The sequence below is a fragment of the Pleurodeles waltl genome, chromosome 3_2 (assembly GCF_031143425.1).
Source record: "Pleurodeles waltl isolate 20211129_DDA chromosome 3_2, aPleWal1.hap1.20221129, whole genome shotgun sequence".
NCBI lineage: Eukaryota > Metazoa > Chordata > Amphibia > Caudata > Salamandridae > Pleurodeles > Pleurodeles waltl.
Window position 1 is genome coordinate 196,891,045 of NC_090441.1, and position 21,979 is coordinate 196,913,023.

At 46.3% G+C, this 21,979-nt stretch overlaps 1 protein-coding gene across 2 annotated transcripts in view; it reads right to left on the reverse strand.

Annotated features, from left to right (window-relative positions):
• The window catches only part of SPEG (striated muscle enriched protein kinase), a 1,321,813-nt gene that overhangs the window by 759,427 nt on the left and 540,407 nt on the right, over positions 1-21,979 (reverse strand). For both annotated transcript variants that reach the window (XM_069227158.1, XM_069227157.1), the window contains exon 8: positions 45-133. In XM_069227158.1, the coding sequence (XP_069083259.1) occupies positions 45-133 (89 nt within the window). The remainder of the gene's footprint in view (positions 1-44; positions 134-21,979) is intronic.

The following is a 21,979-nucleotide window of genomic DNA, read 5'->3' on the forward strand; positions in this document are numbered from 1 at the left end:
CACACATGGACACAGGCCCCAACTAGCCCACAGCTGTAACTTACCAGTTGATGATTGGTTTAGGTTCACCACGGGCACGGACAGTCAGGGTCACTTCCTGACCCTCCAACACCGACTGGTTCTTAAGAGTGACCTGCAGGTAACAAAGCAAGACGTTACTGCTGTTACTTTAGGAATGGAACTGGAATAGTTTTTATGTATACCAAAGGTAATCCAGCATGAACTTCGCTTTCATAGAAACCTCTTTCTTGCTGTCCAGGAGATCACAGACACATATTAAAGCAATATTGTATGTTTCATGGTGTCTTCAGAAATCAGGGTCAAGAATATACACATAAATTATTAGCTTATGTAGGTTCCATTCTGAGTTGCCCGAGGTTTCATGGTCCAAAATTACTCAGTGCACAAATATTGGAACTGGTAATTTGCAAGACCTTCATCCTGGTCTGGTCTTACCAGGTGTGCATGAGCACACAGTGCAGCTGCTGCAGAAACAGGAGTATAGGCTGCACTGCAAGAGTGCAGGCGGGTTCCTGCCTGATCTATGCAGCACCACAGGAGAACATTTAACGCTACCACCCACAAGCACGCCAGGGCCTTCTGTGTTGTAAGCAATGTCTACCAATCTACTCTCACCCACACTGTGAAATCTTGAATGTTCTCCACTGGCTCTCCTTCTACCTATCCAGGTAACACCAGTTTGTTCAAATGGACACCTCCAGATCTCAGAAGATCCCTATCACCTGACGAGTCACCCAGGGTTCCATCTTGTTCCCTGTCATCTTGAAGCTCTACATGGAGCCTTCGGGAGCTCTACTCACTGATCTGATAACAGCAATAAACACCATATTTATCAACAACATACAACTGTATTTGAAAGTGTCTCCCACTCCAGACAGTATACACTTCAAACACTGCCTGAACCTCATCCATACCTGGATGTCCAGCAGCTTTGACCAAGACTTAATTCCTGTTATTTGCAATGAAAAACAAGCAACAATGAATGGCACAGATCTGGACAGATTCAGAAGAAAATAAGTTACTTACCTGTAACTGTAGTTCTCCAGTATTGGAATCTTTCATAGATTCACATGCTTGAATCATTCCCCGTCGTCGAGATGGGAGTCCCCGTACAATTTTCACAAGTAATGCCAAAACATATTGAAGAGAAAAAGGCCCTAGGCCTCTTCAATTTCATAGTCTAACAGAGTCATTTTGTGAAAAGGACCAAACCTGATCCTCCACCAATCAGGCGACAGCACCCTTCAGAACCTCCTGAGAGAAGCTCTAGCACCTCAGATTTTCCAAGCACAAGTGCGTATATTATGTTGAATATATAAAGAAAGAAAGAGGTGAAGTGAGCTTCTCCGGGGAGGCGGGTGGGTCGCATGTGAATCTATGAAAGATTCCAATATTGGAGAACTACAGTTACAGGTAAGTAACTTATTTTCTTACTCCAATATTGGAACTTTCATAGATTCACATGCTTGAATCAGAGTAGAGAGCAATAACTATGCACATTGTAATATGACAACACCTCTAATAAACAAAATATCTTGAACCACAAAACCTTATTATCATCATGCATAAAATGATGAACTATATAAGTATACACCCATATGTCTATATATATATATATATATATATATATATATATATATATATAAATACACCTATATACTTATCTCTATTACATACAGATATACCTGTGGAGATACATGATGAAATTCCAAGAAAAACAGTAAAATAAATTATTATAAGACACTACTGTAACATGATCAATGTATAAGACACTACTGTAACATGATCAATGTCTGCAAACCTGCTTACTTATGTGATTGTGATAGCGTTCTTTTATCCTTATATACGTTTCTGTTTTACTCTTTTTTTTTTTTTTTTTTTAATTTATACAATGTGCATACCTGTCCTAGGATGGAGGGATGTAGGAGAAATGGCTCACCTTCACCTGAAGAGATTCCTGAGAACTGCCTGGCCCACTGCTACCTCTCCGTGAGAGAGGGATTCCAAGCAGTAGTGTTTAGTGAAAGTATGACAGCTCTTCCACGTTGCTGCCCTACAAATGTCTTCTAGTGGCACTCTGGCAAACAGTGCCTCTGACTATGAGACTTTTCTCATAGAGTGAGCATGCACAGATGACTGCAAAGGTTTTCCCGCTGCTTGATGGCAAAAGCGAATGGCTGAGGTGATCCATCTGGAAATACTCTGCTTGGATAGTGGATACCCCTTCCTAGGAGCACTGTACGCCACGAATAACTGATTAGAGCGTCGAAAAGATTTAGTCCTGTCCAAATAAAATTTAACACATCTTTTAACGTCTAAAGAGTGTAATGCCCTCTCCGCCGGAGTAGATGGATGAGGGAAAAAAGACTTGAAGACTAAAGGTTCGTTCATGTGAAAGTCTGACGGAACCTTTGGAATAAAATGCGGGTTAGTGCGCATTAACAGTCTATCATGTTTAAGCTGCAGGAATGGCTCTTGGATGGACAGCGCTTGCACCTCGCTGACCCGCCTAGCTGATGTAAGGGCTATCAATAAGGCAACCTTCCACGACAAGAACTTGAGGGAAGCACGATGGATCGGTTCAAACGGATGCTTCATCAGTTGTGCCAAAACAATATTCAGATTCCACGAAGGAGGTGGTGGTCTGAAAGGAGGGTAAACCCTGAAAAGCCCCTTTAGAAATCTCTTAATCAGCCGAGAAGAGAAGAGTGAGGGTGTGTCATCTGAACGTCTGTATGCAGCTATAGCTGCTAAGTGAACTTTAATGGACGAGTGTGCTAGGGCAGATTGAGTTAACTGTAAGAGATACGGCAATATTTCCTCTGGTGGTGAGACTAGAGGGTCAATCCGACGCTGATGACACCAGGCACAGAATCCTTTCCATTTACACTGATACGTCTTGTTCGTACTATCCACTCTGGCCTTCGGCAAAATATCCGTGCAGTCCTGCGGGATATTCAAATGCGCAAACTCTCTGTGGTGAGGAGCCATGCTGATAACCGCATTGACTGCGGATCAGGGTGCCAAACCTGGCCGTTGTTCATTGTTAGTAATTGAGGTAACGGCTCCAGTGGAATATGAGGTTTGACTGACAGAATGAGGAGCTCCATGAACCAATGTTGGCGCGGCCAGTACGGGGCTATCAGTATCAGAGTGCACAGTTCTGTTTTCAGCTTCGTGAGGACCCTTGGGATCAACGGAATGGGAGGAAAGGCGTAAGCAAAGATGTCTGACCAGACTATCGAAAACGCATTCCCCCAAGATCCCTTTTGGTGATGCCAACTTGCGAAGAACCGGCTTTTGGCGTTGTCCTTCTTCGCAAACAGATCCACCGTTGGTGTTCCCCACCAGGAAAAAATCTGGTTCAGTCATGTCTGATCTAGCTCCCACTCGTGGCAGTCCGATTTCTGCCTGCTGAGTGCATCTGCTGTCTTGTTGTTTATTCCAGGCAATTGTTGAGATAGTGCATCATAGTGGTGTTGTCCGTTCTTATCACCACTCGCAATCCTGAGATTCTTAGGAGAAACGCTTGTAAGGCCAGGTGCACTGCCCTGAGTTCTAGCCAACTGATATGCATTGATGCCAGATGCATTGGCCATTTGCCACTTATTTTCAGGTCCTGTAACACCGCTCCCCAGCCTTCCAGTGAGGCATCCGTTGTTATGGTCCACGGGGCTGGCTGTTGAAGAAACGAGAGGCCGATTGACAGATGGTGCTTTTGAGACCACAATCTCAGAGTTCTGATCATTATCGGAGTTATTTGTACCTGGTCTTAGAAAGTGCCTGATACTTGGAGCCATTGACGATTTAGCTGCTCTTGTAAGGGGCGCATCTTTAGCCGACACAGAGGGATCAGAGGTATGCATGAAGACATCATGCCCAACAGTGATTTGAAGAGACGGACAGTAACCTTTCGTCTTCTCTGTATGGAACTGACTAAGTCAGTAATCTTTGTTGCTTCTCTAACGTGGGACATGCCATGCCGGATTCTGTGTTCAGTTTTGCTCCCAGAAAAGTAATATTGCGTACTGGTAGAGGGTTGGACTTCTCCCAGCTGATTGTGAATCCGAGATTGGTCAGTAAGGAAACGCACTTTCTTGTTGACTTGTGTGCTCCTGCGTAAGTCTTTGCCTTTATTAACCAATCGTTTAAGTATGGAAAAACCTGGTGCTTTCTTCTTCTGAGAAAGGCTGCGACTGGTGCTAGGCATTTGGTAAATATTCTTGGGGCTGATTTGAGTCCGAAAGGAAGGACGCGGTATTGATAATGGCTCCCGGCTACGGTGAATCTCAAATATTTTCTGTGGGCAGGGTGGATGGGTATGTGGAAGTATGCGTCTTTGAGGTCTAGTAATGACATAAAATCTCTTTGATTGAGACGCAGAAGGACGTCTTGCAGGCTGATCATTCGGAACAATTGCTTTTTTAGGTATACATTTAGTTCCCTTAAATTTAGGATCGGCCTCCAATCCTTCCACTTTTTCCGAATGATGAAGAACCTGGAATAAAATCCTGTTCCTCGTTGGGCCCGAGGTACCTTCTCTATAGCTCCCTTGAGAAGCAGCTTGTTGACTTCTTCTTTGAGTTGTTGAGGATACCTTGAAGGAGTCCTGCGGGGAGGGTTGGAGGGAGGTATCTGGATAAATTCTAAAGTATGGCCCCGTTCCACTAATTGTAGGACCCACTTGTCTGACGTAATGGTTTGCCATTGACTGAGGAATAAGGAGATCCTCCCGCCCAGGGTGACAGGAGGAGGACTGAGCATAGCCGGCGCCTCGAAAACATCAGGTTCTACGAGCTGAATCTTTGGCCGGACGGGTTGAACGTCCACGGCCTGCCGGTCTACTATAGGCTGGTTGAGTCGGTTGCCTTTGCAAGTAGTATGGACGATACTGCTGTGAGGATGATGGATAGGAAGAATATCTCTGTTGTTGATATCCCCCTCTGTATGAGGGTTGGCCACGCCCCCTAGGACGAAAGGACGATCTTTGATATTGCAGGGTCCCTAATGACCTTGCCGTGTCCGTGTCCGTCTTGATTGATTGTAGGGCTTCATCAACATGTTTTCCAAATAGCGCTTGGCCATCAAAGGGTAAGTCTAGGATTTTATTCTGGAATTCTGGGCGAAACAAGGTGGCTTTAAGCCAGCCCTGTCTTCTTAGTACAGCTGCACCTGCAAGCTGTCTAAAAGCAGTGGTCGCTATATCCATTGCACAGTCTATAAGCTCTGCAGACGTGCGTTGACCTTCTTGTACAGTTTTATTTGCCACCGATCTCGCGTCTTCTGGCAGTTGGTTAATAAAAGGTGCAATATCCGCCCAAAGCTGTCTGTCGAATCTATACAAAATAGCCAAGTTGGCAGCTCTAACTACTAGGCTAGCCATAGAAGAAAACCTTTTCCCTATGTTGTCTAGCCGCCTACCCTCCTTGTCTGGGGGTGCGGAAATCGGGGCAGGAGGATTCTTCGATCTTCTTTGAGCTGCCTGAGCTACTACTGAATCCGGAGGAGGATGTCCTGTTAAGCATTTTGGTGCATCATCAGGTGCTTTGTATTTTTTATCCAGATGTGGCAAAACTGCTGTGACTGTTGCCGGATTATTCATGACTTTAAGGCCCTCTTCCCACAGGTAGTTCACCATCGGGATAGAGCGCACAGACTTCTGAAAGGGCTCTTTAAAATCATATAGGAAACAGTCTGTTTGCTTCGTAGGTAACGGTAAGGCAAAACGCTTGGCTGCCCTCTCTAGAAGATTGTGAAAACCTCCAATGTCTTCTGGTGGGGATTCCACCTTCGAATGAGAAGGAGAAGGAGGAGCAGGGATAATGTACTCGTCCCACTCTGAGTGAGTGTCCATGAGCTCTCCTTCTTCCTGATCCCCTTCTGAGATGTCGGTGTCCTGGGGAATTGTCATGTCCGGAGTGGCCACATTTGTGAGATGCAAGGACGTTGGTCTCTGATGTGGAGTAGAAACACCAGAAATAGGCGATCGAGGAGGTTGTTCTCCTTGAGGAGGAAACCTTCTGTTGTAATCCACTAACATAGCTCTAAGGCCAGTAAGCAGGTCAGAAGGAATATACGCCCCCTGTTGATATTGCTGATGCTCTGAGTAAACCTAGGGATCATAAGCTTCTTCATATTCCTCCTCTTCCTGGTACTTTACATTCAATTCAGAAGGACTGTGGGCTGTTCCAAAAGGCCCGTCTTCATCTGAATCTTCGTCTCCCTCCAAAAGATGTACTGGCACCAGGGAGGATACCTTACTAGGTGATGTGTGGGTTGGAGTTAACTTTTCTCCTCTTTTTTGATGTTTTTCCCTCGCCGACGGTGTCGTTGACGGTGTCGTTGACGACATGTAAATCAACTTCGTCATGGACGGTGCCGTCGATGCTGGACACACAATTATTTTAATAGCAGAAAGCCTCGCCGACGAGTCTACCGTCGACAAAGTCGACGACGACGGTAGGGCTGACACTGACCTCAGCACCGTCGACGATGACGAGGTGTAGACGGTCGTCGACGCTGATGTCGTTGTTGCAGTTCTCGTCGACGGTGGGGTACTTGTTCTCGTCGACGATGTCGCCGGCGGAGCCGTCGACGATGGGAATCCAGAAGTAGCTGTTGTCGTCGGCAATTCACCCCCCGATGGTGCCTTCGACAGGGAATCCGTCGACGAAGCCTGTTTTTCCAGTCACAGAGGATGGCTTTTTGAAAGGCACAGATGGTGGAACAGATGAAGACTTTCTGTGCCTCTCAGAACTGGAAGAATGTCTTTTCCCCTCTTTACTTGAGAGTTTAGTTGGGGAAGAAGATGGGCTGCGACCCTTATAAGATCCTGAAGCAGTCTTTTTGAGGGCTTTTCTTGAGATTTGTGAGGGAGATCTAGAGCGTGATCTTGCCCTTTTAGATGATCTCTTAGATGTTGATGATTCCTCACTCTCAGAATCAGAAACTGGATCCTTCCTATGTTTTAGTTTCTGCAGCCATATTAATAATCTGCCTTCCCTGTCTTTTAAGGTCTTAGAAGAAAAAGTATGGCAAATCTTACAGTCTTTGGCTGAATGATCTGGGTACAGGCAGTAAATGCAGTCTTGGTGAGGGTCTTCAGAATGAAGTCTTTTCTTCCCACAAGTCTTGCAGTCTCTGAAGAGACTCTTCTTTTCCTTGTCAGACATAGTTGAAAAATAGCTGACAAATCCAAATAAATGAGTTCCTCTGAGAGAAAAATAGTTGAATAAAGGTGTGAAGACAGAGCAGAGCTCTGAGGAGACTCCCTAGCACGACGTGCGGTAGAAAATCTGAGGTGCTAGAGCTTCTCTCAGGAGGTTCTGAAGGGTGCTGTCGCCTGATTGGTGGAGGATCAGGTTTGGTCCTTTTCACAAAATGACTCTGATAGACTATGAAATTGAAGAGGCCTAGGGCCTTTTTCTCTTCAATATGTGTTAACATTACTTGTGAAAATTGTACCGGGACTCCCATCTCGACGACGGGGAATGATTCAAGCATGTGAATCTATGAAAGTTCCAATACTGGAGTAACCTAACTTTCAGCTAAAGCCAAGTCACTTGGTCTACACGCTGGATACCAGTCTCACTCTCAAGGAAAGTACTGACAAGAAAACAAAGATGGTCTGGTACCAGCACTCTCTACTACAAAAGTTAAACCCTTCCTCACAGAATGTGACTTTACAATTGCTGTTCAAACTCTTGCACTTTCGCAATGTGGATGGTGGCAAGGCCCTGGTCCATGGCGAAGATTCCACACTGCCCTCTATTAGGGGCATCCTGCACATCTCATCCAGGGCCTGAAGAAATATGACCACATCTCCCTATACTGAGGGAACTCCGTCACAACAGTGGCGGATATCCCGTCCGCTAAAAGCTAAATCCCAGAGGATAAAATTGGGCTTTAGATTTCGGCAGATGGGATTTCCGTCACCGTTGTGAAGGAGTAACTCCTCAGCCAATTTCTAAATCAGGCCCTATATTATCTATTCTGAGATAGGGTTCAGGAAGTCTAGTCATCCAGTTCTTTACATACATTCACATGTTAACAACCAGGAAACAGTTCTCTTTACAAGTTCACCTGGAATGCTGTAGAATGATGACCTTATGTGAACTCGTGGTCTGGGAAGGCTTGCTTTGGATATGGAGATGACCCGTCTATCTTGACTCCACAATGGGTGGAGGACTTGCAGGATGGTAAGCCATCTGTGACACCAAGGGTCTCCTCCTACAGCTGTCAACTGACAATGTAATTAGCTTTAAATAGTTTTCTACTGCTTGGTGTTTTCGGATAAACATCGATCCCGCTACATAAACCTAATACATTGGTAGGAAAGGGTATTTTACACACTATGGGCCTGATTTAGAGTTTGGTGGATGTTGTTACTCAGTCACAAATGTGACCGATGTCCCGTCCCCAGTAATATATGTCTCTTATATCCTATGGACATCTTAATACAGTGTACGGCATATCTGTCACGTTTGTGAAGGTGTACCTGTCTGCCAAACTCTAAATCAGGACCTATATTTAGCTTATGGGGTTAGTTATACTTAAATAGAAAAGGTAAGACTTTTCCATAAGTGCACATAATTAGACAAGTAAAGAGATTATATGGTTTTAGGTTATAATGGAGATTAAGTAGCAAGTCCCCAGAGGGGTGCACACCTCCAAAGGATGTGATAATTGTTCAAAACAAAAGCTGAGGAAGCACCATTCAACTTTACTCTCAGGCTCTCATTAAATTAAACACTTAAATTGTGTCATATTACTTCTGACCTATCTAGTTTTTAATCTCCACAATACCAACAGATATTGAGAGTTTAGCAGACTCATGTTCACAATCTAGGTATTTTCATTTGTGTTCAGTTTTCCTGCCCAAACTAAGGCTTGCAACTACTTGATGGACCTTAGCATCTGCATCCACCTCCGTTGTTTACACTGTGCTTTTGAAACAATTGTTCACCTTACATACTCTATGGAAAGTGTTATAAATGTTATCTAATATATTCTATGTGAAGCGCTACACTAACCCCTTCCCAATCTGGCTCGTAAACATAAACCTGCAAATAAATAACGAGAAAAAAAGGTTACTGTTCCAACAAACATGGCACATAATCTGCAGGGGTGTAGCTTCAGCAAGGGTGTTTGGGATGTGACACCCCTCAAATAAATGCATTATTGGCTTTTTACCCAGGTCTGGGGGTCTCCATCAGGTCTGCTATAATTCTGTTGTTTTTTTCCAGCTGCCCTGGTTTCACTGAGAGGTTTTAACTTGTCCATTTTTGGATCAGGAACCTAAACTAGTATGGTGACCGGTTTACCAAAACAATAGTGAATCTGATGGCAAAGAAGTAGTCCTTGAACGGATGCAAATGTACTACTTTTTGGAATTTTCAAATATTGGCAATAGTATGCTTTCAAAGCTGTACTAGCTTCATGTTATGTTTTATTATTAGTATTATTTAAGCGGCAGTGCACCTTTTTGGAAGGTTGCCTTTTATGTATTCTGGTGACCTCAGGAGCATTCCATGGGAGTCAGTTGAGATGTCGATTCTCCCTTGGATGGCTGCTGAGGACGTTGGTGTTGACGTGAGGAAATAAACTCCGCTGTTCAAGAATTGTTGGTCTGTGGCTCTCCTTTCTCACTACTGGATACCACATAATTTGGCGACGAGGATGGGATACTAAATCAACACCAACTGAACCACAGAACCTACGCATGTACAAGTGTTTTCAGCTGTCCTCGCAGCCTTTTCTATTACTTGTTCCTGTAAGGTAATAATGTTTACGTTAGGAAGTGAAAGGCAAGTTTATTCAGAGGACGTTTGCATCTGTGCATAGTGAATTCGGTGAAGATCCGTAAACATTTTCTTAAAGAATATTGTTTATTCAATTGACTTTCCCCAGCGCTGTTTATTTGGAAAGGCTCATATTTTGATTTATGGCAATGCGTGTGTCTCGCTAGTGACACAGTTAAGACTATTTCTACCGGCATTTTTCAATCTGAGCCAGTGCGCGTTATTCCTGCGCGACATAGCTGCCATAGTTACTGTTGCTATACTTCCTCACTCCGTACATTCTAGACCTGGGCCCGTGCGCCGGCTTCTTCGCAGCACAGTTGCCATAGTTACTGACCAGATAGACTTCGAGAGAGATACAGAGAGTCGTGAGAGTTTCACTGAGCAAGTTTTGCAGTTAGAAGTCTTGCATCTCACATTCTGTTTACTTTTCATGAACCAACTAACACCTCCCAATGGGCCTGGTGAGTCATTGAACCTTGCCTACGGCTGGATAATCCTTCAGTGATTCGCACACTTTAATTCAAGCATCTTAAGGAAATTAATAGAAGCATTTGCAGTTGGAGGTTCCTGCAAGTTTTCAGTGATTTGCACATTTTAATTCAAGTATCTTAAGGAAGTTAATAGGATTTGCAGTTGGAGTTTCCCTGCAAATTTTCAGTGATTCGCACACTTTTAGTTAAACTGTTGTTTTGTGAGTCAATGTTACTGTGACCCACACACCTTAAAGGAAGCGAACTGGAGTGTCTCTACAAGTGCTCAGTTATTAACACTCCTTATTCAAACAAACGGTTGTGGTGGAAGTTAATTTCACGGTAACGCTCACATCCTAAAAGCACTAATTCTACCTGGTTCTCCATGTTTTCAGCGATTCGCACACCTTAATTTAAGCAGTTTGTTAGTTGTAATTAGCATATTTGTGGGTATAATTTTACCATGCAAACGGCAAATTTACCGGTGGCATTTTTACCTGAACCAGGCATTCCTACACTGAAATGGCACCACTGGTTTAAATCTTTTGAAAGTTATTTGGTGGCGATTGATGGGTCAAGTTTTTCTGCTATTCGGAAGAAAGCGATTTTGTACAATTGCCTGGGAACAGAAGGACAAATAATTTTTTACCACCTACCCCAAGTAATACCTTTGTCCACTGACCATTGGGATGTTTTCACGGAAGCTGTCAATAGGCTAGAAAATCATTTTAAAGACGATCTTAGCATCATTGTTGAAAGACACAAGTTTTTTACTCGGAAACAACTTCAACATGAGTCGGTTGACGATTTTATAGCTGAGCTCAGGGTATTGGCTTCCACTTGTGAATTTATAGGCCCCCTAGATCAATACCTTAGGGATCAATTAGTAGTGAACTGTTTTGATATTAGAATTCAAGAAAACATTTTATGTTGTAGGAACCCAACCTTGAATGAAACATTAGAAATAGCCAGAGGTATTGAGCGTTTTGTAATAGCTTCTAAAGAACTGAGTAAAACAAAAATTAACCTAGTAGAAAATGTGAACATGGTTTTCCCAAAATCCAAAACAATTATGTCTGCTATATCTGAGTCAAAGAAAAGTAATACTAAGGGCTTGCTTTGTTTTAGGTGTGGCTCTAAGTCATATGTAGCCAATGCAGTTAATTGTCCTGCATTAGGGAAAATGTGTATGAAATGCAAGAAAACAGGCCATTTTGCACGAGTTTGTAAACAATCGCAAAAAGTCATGATGGTTGAGCAACAGCACTCCTTATGGCAGACAGAGGGTAATGAAGTTGACCTTATGAAAAGGTGTGTTTTGATTGTTGATGCTATGCATGACCGTAATACTAGTTGCAAGCCTTCGAAAGATCCTGTATGTGAAATCAAAATAAGTGATGCAATGTTAGATGTTACGGTGGATTCCGGTTCACCCATAACCATTGTTTCGGATGTGAATTACCATTTGAATTGGAATGATCTAACCTTACTGCCACCTGATATAAAAACGGTAGCATTTGATGGTCAAGAAATAGATATGATGGGGTATTTTGTTGAGAAGGTTTGTTACCAACATAAAACCATTAATACTGAAGTTTACGTGGCAAAGAGAGGATACAACATTTTGGGGTGGAGAGACCAGGGGCAGTTTGGAATGGTTCTCAGACCAGGTACGGACCAACCAATCACTTTGGTTGAGAAAATTGACTTGAAGTTAGATTCTCTTGAAGATGTTCTTGATAAACATACAACTATTTTCAGAGACAAACTTGGTTTGGTAAAGGGGTATGAACATAAAACTGTACTTAAACCTAATGCTGTACCTGTGGTGCATAAAGTGCGAAATGTACCATTGAGTATTAGAGGGAAGTTAAAAGATCACCTGTGTGAATTATGTGGAGAAGGGGTTATTGAGCCAGCTGATTCATCTCAATGGGTGTCTCTGATTGTAGTGGCGGTTAAGAAAACAGGAGACATGAGATTATGTGTGGACTTGAGGTCTTTGAACAATAACATTTTGGTAGATTGTTTCCCGTTGCCTAAAATTCAGGACTTGTTGGCACAATTGGGGGGAATGAAAGTATTTTCCTCAATTGACCTCAAGTCCGCCTATCATCAGGTTGAGTTGAGTAGAGAATCTCGTAGTCTCACGACATTTATCACACTGGTTTCTGCGAATGCCATTTTGGTTAGCGTCTACAGCATCGGTGTTCCAGAAACTTATGTTTCAACTGTTTGGTGAGGAGCATGGTGTGTTGGCATACCAGGATGATATTTTGATAGGTTCAGAGACAGTTCAGGAACATGTACACAAACTTGACAAGGTCATTGGAATTTTGGAGGCTCATGGGATCACGGTAAGAAAAGAGAAGTGTAAATTCATGGTTGATTCAGTAGATTATTTAGGACACAGGATTTCGGCCCAAAGAATTTTACCCAAGAAGGATTTGTTAGATGCAATTGAAAATTCTCTGTCCCCTAAAGATAAAGACCAATTGAAATCATTTTTGAGTCTCTGTAAATATTACTCACGGTTTGTGCAGAACTTTGCTTATCAGACTGAACCTTTGAGGAAGATGTTGAGGAAAGGGGAGAAATTTCAGTGGCAAGAAGAGCAAATGCAAGCGTTTTCAATACTAAAAGATCTTATAATTAAGGCTCCTGCCCTTCAACCTTTCAGTGAGGGTGTACCTTCTATTATTACTGTGGATGCAAGTGGAATTGGCCTGGGAGCCGTTCAAATCAAATCAAATCATTAACATTTATAAAGCGCGCTACTCACCCGTGCGGGTCTCAAGGCGCTAGGGGAAAGAGGGGGTTACTGCTGCTCGAAAAGCCAGGTTTTTAGGAGTCTCCGGAAAGCGGAGTGGTCCTGGGTGGTCCTGAGGCTGGTGGGGAGGGAGTTCCAGGTTTTGGCCGCCAGGAAGCCACCAGGAAGGAGAAAGATCTCCCACCCGCCGTGGACCGGAGGATGCGAGGGACGGCAGCGAGAGCGAGGCCAGAGGAACGGAGGAGGCGGGTGGGGACGTAGAAGCTGAGGCGTCGGTTGAGGTATTCCGGTCCCTTGTTGTGGAGGGCTTTGTGTGCGTGGGTGAGAAGTCGAAAGGTGATCCTTTTGCTTACTGGGAGCCAATGCAGGTGTCTCAGGTGTGCGGAGATGTGGCTGTTGCGGGGTATGTCGAGGATGAGGCGGGCCGAGGCGTTTTGAGTGCGTTGCAGGCGATTTTGGAGTTTGGCTGTGGTCCCAGCGTAGAGGGTGTTGCCGTAGTCCAGGCTGCTCGTGACAAGGGCGTGGGTCACGGTTTTTCTAGTGTCGGCGGGGATCCAGCGGAAGATCTTGCGGAGCATGCGGAGGGTGAGGAAGCAGGCGGAGGACACGGCGTTGACTTGCTTGGTCATGGTGAGAAGAGGGTCCAAGATGAAGCCGAGGTTGCGGGCGTGGTCTGTGGGGGTCGGTGCGGTGCCGAGGGCCGTGGGCCACCAGGAGTTGTCCCAGGCGGACGGGGTGTTGCCGAGGATGAGGACTTCCGTTTTTTCAGAGTTCAGCTTTAGGCGGCTGAGCCTCATCCAATCTGCGACGTCCTTCATACCCTCTTGTAGGTTGGTCTTGGCGCTGGCGGGGTCCTTGGTGAGGGAGAGTATAAGTTGGGTGTCGTCGGCGTAGGAGGTGATGATGATGTCGTGCTTGCGTACGATGTTGGCGAGGGGGCTCATGTAGACATTGAAGAGTGTCGGGCTGAGTGATGAGCCTTGAGGTACGCCGCAGATGATCTCGTGGGTTCTGAGCGAAACGGAGGGAGGTAAACTCTTTGGGAACGGTTTGAGAGGAAGGAGGCGATCCAGTCCAGGGCCTGGCCTTGGATCCCAGTGGAGCGGAGGCGGGTGATTAGGGTGCGGTGACAGACGGTGTCGAAGGCAGCCGAGAGGTCGAGGAGAATGAGGGCGACTGTTTCACCGTTGTCCATCAGGGTTCTGATGTCGTCTGTGACTGAGATGAGGGCGGTTTCCGTGCTGTGGTTGGTTCGGAATCCGGTTTGTGAAGGGTCAAGCAGGTTGTTGTTTTCCAGGAAGGTGGTCAGCTGTTTGTTGACGGTCTTCTCTATTACCTTGGTTGGGAAAGGCAGGAGAGAGATGGGGCGGAAGTTTTTCAGGTCGCTTGGGTCAGCCGTAGGTTTCTTTAGTAGGGCGTTGACTTCGGCGTGTTTCCAGCATTCGGGGAAGGTAGCAGAAGAAAAAGAAGAGTTGATGACGGCCTGGAGGTGCGGGGCAATGATGTCGTCGGCTTTGTTAAAGATGAAGTGAGGGTAGGGGTCCGAAGGGGCGCCGGAGTGGATAGAGTTCATGGTGGATTTGGTTTCTTCAGTGTTGATGTGGGTCCAGGTGTTGAGGGTGATGGCCGGGGGTGAGGGTTCGGTGGTGTTTGGTTGGGTCTGGTGTCCGAAGCTGTTGTGGAGGTCGCTGATCTTGCGATGGAAGAAGGTGGCGAGGGATTCGCAGAAATCCTGTGAGGGTGTGACGGCGTTGGCGTTGGGGTTGGAGAACTCCTTGACGATGCTGAAGAGTTCTCTGCTGTTGTGGCTGTTTTTGTCCAGTCTGTCGGTGAAAAAGTTCCTTTTAACAGCGCGGATCAGGTGGTGGCGTTCGCGGGTAGCGTTCTTGAGGGCGGTCATGTTGTCAGCGGTGTGGTCCTTGCGCCAGGCCTTCTCGAGGGCGTGACAAGTTTTCTTTGATTCTTTGAGGGTGTCAGAGAACCAGAGAGGTTTTTTGGTGTTGGTCTGTCGATGCGTGCGTTTGAGGGGAGCAAGGTTGTCTGCGCAGTTGGAGATCCAGTTTGTGAGGCTGAGGGCTGCGTCGTTGGGGTCGGTGGTGAGGGTGGCGAGTGCGGAGAAGAGTTGCTCTTCGGGGATCTTGTTCCACTGTCGACGAGGGATGGGTTGAGTGCGGAGGTGGCGGGTCTCGCGTCGGAATGTGAAGTGGACACAGCTGTGGTCTGTCCAGTGTAGAGCGGAGGTGTGGCTGAAGATGATGTGTTTGCTGGCGGAGAAGATAGGGTCGAGCGTGTGTCTGGCGATGTGGGTGGCGGTGTTCACCAGTTGTTTGAGGCCGAGGTTGGCGAGGTTATAGAGCAGGGTGGTGGTGTTGAGGTCGTTGTTTTGTTCCAGATTAAAGTTGAGGTCGCCTAGGAGGATGTAGTCCGGTGAGGCGAGGGCGTGCGGGGAGATGAAGTCGGCGATGGCGTCGCTGAAAGGGGCGCGCGGTCCGGGAGGACGGTAGACGAGGGATCCTCTGAGGGTGGTCATCGGGTCGGTGCAAATCTGAAAATGCAGGTGTTCAGCAGCGAGAGGAGTGTCTTCGGTGGAGGTGGTGACGCTGATGGAGTCTTTGAAGACGATGGCGATACCTCCTCCTACTTGGTTGGTGCTGTCTTTTCTGGAGATCTTGTAGCCTTCGGGGATGGCGGTGGCGATGTTTGGAGCAGAGGAGGCGTTCATCCAGGTCTCCGTGATGAAGGCGACGTCCGGTGCTGTGGAGTCCAGGAGGTCCCAGAGTTCAACGGCGTGCTTGTGGACGGAACGAGCGTTGACCAGGATGCACTTGAGGTGGTTGATGGCGTGTGGGCTTGTGGTCGTGGTAGTTGCGTGGTGGAAGATGCGTTTGCAGGAGTTGCAGGCGAAGGGTCCATGGGTGCGTTTGGGGTGAGCTTGGAAGCAGGTGTTGGAGCACCCTGGGTTGAGGGCGTGTAGGGTGGTGGGGTCGTAGCGGATCAGCGGGGCTTGGGAGAGCTGGGGACCAGGGGTCGTGGCGCTGGGCGCTGGCCAGGCGCGGACGGGCTTGCCTCTGGCGCGCCAGCGGCGCGCCCGCTGCGCGATATGAGGTAGGAGGGGGGGGGAGGGGTCAGCTAGGGCGAATGGGAGCTGGGGGGAGGGGGCGTGCAGGAGGTCGCGGTGGGAAAGCGCGAGGGAGGGGGGACAGGTAGAGTGAGAAGAGCTGGGGGAGGGGGATTTAAGGGTGGAGGGGGGTGAGTGTTTGGAGGTTTAGGAGATTAGGGAGAGAGATAGGAGTAGGGTTGTGAAGATAGGGGAGGGGGGGTTGTAGAGGTGGGTGAGGGTGAGAGGTAGAGTGAGAGGATAGGAAGATAGGTAATAGAGGTGGTGGCGGGAAGGGGGGGAGAGATAGAGAAATAGATAGTGAAAATAGATAGATAGAGAAATCGATAGATAGAGAAATCGATAGATAGAGAAATAGATATATAGAGAGATAGGTAGATAGGAGGAGGTGGAGAGTGAGGGAGTTAGATAGTGGGATAGAGAGATAGAGAGATAGGTAGATAGGAGGAGTGAGGGAGGTAGATAGCGAACGGGTTAGATAGGGGTGATAGAGAGGGGGAGGCGAGTGAGGGAGGGGGATGAGGCAGGAGCAGGAGGGCAGGCGCGGGGAGAAGAAGACGGAGGAGGCAGAAGAGCCGAAGGCAGAAGATAGAAGACAGAAGAGCAGAAGACCGGAAGAACAGAAGAACAGGGGAACAGAGGACCGGAAGAACAGAAGAGCAGGAGACCAGAAGAACAGAAGAACAGGAGACCAGAAGATCACAGAAGAGCAGAAGATCACAGAAGAGCAGAAGATCACAGAAGAGCAGAAGATCACAGATGAAGATACGGAAGACGAGGAACAGAAGGCAGAAGACAGGCAGAAGACCTCAGAAGAAGATGAAGAAGAAGAGAGGCGACAGGAGAGGCAGAGAAGCACACAGAAGAAGAGAGAAGACGGGGAGAAGAAGAGTACAGAAGAAGATTACAGACGAGGAGCGAGGAGGAAGAACAGAGAAGAAGAAAAGAAGCAGGAGAGAGGGTGAGTAGCGCGGGGCAGGGCGAGGGGCTGGGAGGTGGGGGGTACTTACTGTGAGGTGGGTCTCAGGAACTCAGGAACCTGGAGGAGCTGGAGGAGCTGCAGCGGCAGGGGGAGCGACTTACCCTTGGGTCAAGGGTCGCTACCACTGTCGCGCAGCGGCCGCCATATGAGGTAGGAGGGGGGGAGGGGTCAGCTAGGGCGAATGGGAGCTGGGGGGCGGGGGGTGCAGGAGGTCGTGGCGGGAAAGCGCGAGGGGGGGACAGGTAGAGTGAGAAGAGCTGGGGGAGGGGGGTTTAAGGGTGGAGGGGGGTGAGTGTTAGGAGGTTTAGGAGATTAGGGAGAGAGATAGGAGTAGGGTTGTGAAGATAGGGGAGGGGGGGTTGTAGAGGTGGGTGAGGGTGAGAGGTAGAGTGAGAGGATAGGAAGATAGGTAATAGAGGGGGTGGCAGGAAGGGGGGAGAGATAGAGAAATAGATAGTGAAAATAGATAGATAGAGAAATCGATAGATAGAGAAATCGATAGATAGAGAAATAGATAGATAGAGAGATAGGTAGATAGGAGGAGGTGGAGAGTGAGGGAGTTAGATAGTGGGATAGACAGATAGAGAGATAGGTAGATGGGAGGAGTGAGGGAGGTAGATAGCAAACGGGTTAGATAGGGGTGATAGAGAGGGGGAGGCGAGTGAGGGAGGGGGATGAGGCAGGAGCAGGAGGGCAGGCGCGGGGAGAAGAAGACGGAGGAGGCAGAAGAGCCGAAGGCAGAAGATAGAAGACAGAAGACAGAAGAGCAGAAGACCGGAAGAACAGAAGAACAGGGGAACAGAGGACCGGAAGAACAGAAGAGCAGGAGACCAGAAGAACAGAAGAACAGGAGACCAGAAGATCACAGAAGAGCAGAAGATCACAGATGAAGATACGGAAGACGAGGAACAGAAGGCAGAAGACAGGCAGAAGACCTCAGAAGAAGATGAAGAAGAAGAGAGGCGACAGGAGAGGCAGAGAAGCACACAGAAGAAGAGAGAAGACGGGGAGAAGAAGAGTACAGAAGAAGATTACAGACGAGGAGCGAGGAGGAAGAACAGAGAAGAAGAAAAGAAGAAAAGAAGCAGGAGCAGGAGAGAGGGTGAGTAGCGCGGGGCAGGGCGAGGGGCTGGGAGGTGGGGGGTACTTACTGTGAGGTGGGTCTCAGGAACTCAGGAACCTGGAGGAGCTGGAGGAGCTGCAGTGGCAGGGGGAGTGACCTACCCTTGACCTTGGGTCAAGCCGTTGTGAGTCAAATGGTGGAAGGTAGGGAGCATACCATTGCATTTGCGTCTAGGCCTCTTTCTAAGGCTGAGATGAATTACAGCACCATAGAGAGGGAGGCGTTGGCTTGTGTTTGGGGTGCTAACCATTTTTCAACGTATGTGTGGGGGAGAGAATTTATTATAGTCACGGATCACAAGCCTTTGGTTTATTTGTGGAATGATAACGTTTTTAATAAAACCAGTCCTAGATTGACCAGGTTATTGGCTAAGTTATATGAATTCAACATGAAAATGAAACATATTTCTGGGGGAAATAATGGCAGGGCAGATTTTCTTTCAAGGTGTCCTGTTAATGGTCCGATTGAGAATAAGCAAACTGAAGATGAAGATGTAGTAGTTGGCATGATTGATGGTATGTTTGTTTCGGGAGAGGTTACTTCTAGACAAGCTTGGAAGGAGGCTGCGGACAAGGATAATTCTCTTTTACTAATTAAACAGTATATTTGTGAGGGTTGGAATGAGGAAATCGCGTTCCTGAAGTGATGAGACCTTTTGACAAAGTCAAAGATGAGTTGAATGTGGAGGATGGTGTTGTTTTGAGGGGGAGCGTCTAGTACCTCCTAGTGAATTAAGGTACAAGTTAATTCAATTGGCTCATGAGGGACATGTGGGAATTACCGGCACAAGGAAACGGTTGTGAATGTACTATTGGTGGCCGGCATGGACTCAGAAGTGGAGATGGCAGTTAAGGATTGCTGTGACTGTAGGGGGGCAGATAAGAGTTTGCATACAAGGGAGGTGTCATTATGTCCTGTACCTTTTCCTGATAAACCTTGGCAAAAGCTTGGTTTGGATTTTATTGGTCCAATAGGGGGTATGAATGGAGGCAAGAGGTATGTGTTAGTTGCCGTAGATTATCATTCCGAATGGATTTCGTACAAATTTTTGAGAGAACCTAATACTACCAGTGTCATTGGATTTTTGAAAGAATTTTTTAATTGGGAGGGAATTCCTAAGTGTTTGGTTACGGATAACGGTGTACAATTTGGATTGCATCAAATTATTGAATTTTTGAAGGGTTTTAATATTAAGCATCTTACTACTGCTTTATATACTCCCAGGGTAATGGTCTGGTTGAAAGGGTAAATAGAATATTCAAGGAAACTATACAATTGGCCATTCATGCAGGGAAGAGTGTGCAGGATGTGGTGGCAGAAAGAATTTGGTGTTATCACAATACACCACATTCCTCTACAGGGGTAACTCCTTTTGTATTATTAAAGGGTAGGCACTCGTGTAATGAACTGTTTCCTGAGTGGGTGGTACAACAAACCATGAAGGGGGAAGCTACTCCTGGTATCAAACAGGTGAAGGATAGAGTGGAGAAATTGCAAGTTAAAAGTAAATTGAGATATGATAATCTCAAAAGTGTGTGTGATATCCAATTTTGTGTAGGAGATAAAGTTAGAGTGAAGAGACTTCATGGCAAAAGAAGTGGGGAGTCTAATTTTTATCCTACCACTAAGGTCGTCAGAGTATCAAGGCATTCTATCATGGTGGAAAATGGTAAGTGGTGGAACAAGAGGAGTGTGGTGAAGGTTTGTGAAGAGCAAGGAGTGTTGCCTGACATTCAACATTCAGGTGTGCGTGTCGGAGGCGATTTTAGTTTTGGTGGGGGTGTTGGTAATGCTCAGGAGGTGGGATCAGGTGAAAATATGCAGAGGAGTGGGACACAACATGAATATAGAAATTGGAGTATGGAAAGTGCAAGTGATAAGGAGGTGGGCTCAGGTGAAAATGTGAAGGGAAGCAGAGCACAACATGGACGCAACAGTGGAAATCTGTGCACGGGATGTGGAAGTGAACCAAGTGATGCTGGACGTTTGGAAGGAGGCAGAGGTTAATAGGCCCAAAAGGATTATTGGTAAACCTAAATATCTAGGTCAATATGTTTTGTATTAAGGGATGTTCATGAGGTTCGTGGAAAACATCTTTGAGTTTATGATCGATCTATTTAATGTAGATTTATATTTGGTTTCAAGTTAGGGGGATTGTCGTTATATCAATGTCATCTGTTTTGTTGTATTTTTAAGGGGAAAGATGTGTTATGTTTTATTATTAGTATTATTTAAGCGGCACTGCACCTTTATGGAAGGTTGCCTTTTATGTATTCTGGTGACCTCAGCAGCATTCCATGGGAGTCAGTTGAGATGTCGATTCTCCCTTGTCCCTTGGATGGCTGATGAGGACGTTGGTGTTGACGTGAGGAAATAAACTCCGCTGTTCAAGAATTGTTGGTCTGCGGCTCTCCTTTCTCACTACCGGATACCACACTTCAGATTTCCAGACATACCACTGGCAATCAAACAGCAAAACGATGATGGGACATATGCTTAAAAAACGTTTAACCACTGGCAATCGCTCAGGTAGCATTCCAAACCATCTTTTTCCCTCACTGTGCCACTCTAGACAGAGGCCCACCTTATACAGATTAGTACTGGCCATACTCCTCATGGGAACAGTTCATTGAAAACCCTGGCCTTCTCACCCCTTCACCTAGCAGCCCACTGCTGTTTCATTTGGGAAATTAGTGATTCACACCCCCAGAATCTCACTGACTAAGCTACATCTCTGATAATCTATCTTTTCAATCCTCAAGTAAGAATACTTATTAACTTTGTAGGCAGCCTCCACAGCTGCTATGTCTGTTGTTCTTAGTTCAATGTATTCATTTCTTGTTTTTACATGCCAATGTATCCAGATCTTGATTAACCTCGGTTCCACTTGCTCCATTTCTCAGACGTGATATTGCTGTGGTTAGAGTTATGTCCACTTTGATCATTATTGTGTCTTCTGAAAACAAACATTAGCTTATTAGTAATTGTTAAACATGCTTGCAAGTGGCTGGTCCTCATGAAAATATAATGAGGGGACATGGAGGTGCTTCATAGCGCTGTTAAATGCTCCAAAGACACACAATGTTGGCACTGATTCAAGCCACACTGAAATGGCAGTGACTTGAGAGCACTGGCCTGCAGACCCACATAAACATGCATTTGTTTATTAGTAAAGAAGCTACAATGACACTGGTTTCACAAACCCAGTTTAAGTCACCAGCACATGGATGGCAAAGTCATGGAGCACAGCTGGAGGACACACAAGGCGACTAGCCTCATTTAACTTGATTTTCGTTTTACTAAGTGTCCTGATACACAAATGGTGACCTGGTGACATACACTGTAAGACAGCGCAAGCTACAGGAGGAAAGAAAAACAGAGTTGGTGTTGCTTGTGACATTGTGTACAAGCCATATGGTTGTCCTAGATAGACCTCTACTCACACAAACAATGGTCCTATGCACAGGGACTTTGCCGCAGCTGTCTCAAACCCTGATGGTGAATTATTATGAGGTACAGGCATAGTTATGGAAGTGTGATGTTAGTGAGGAGTCCTGCAGCCAGTCAATGTGCAGATTGCAGGACACGCAGTAGCAGGTAAAGTCTGTGCCTTTCACTGAAGGGAGGAAGCCTTTGGCCTCAACTGGCTCACAATAATGATTTCAAAGACCTCTGAACCACCATTCAAGCCT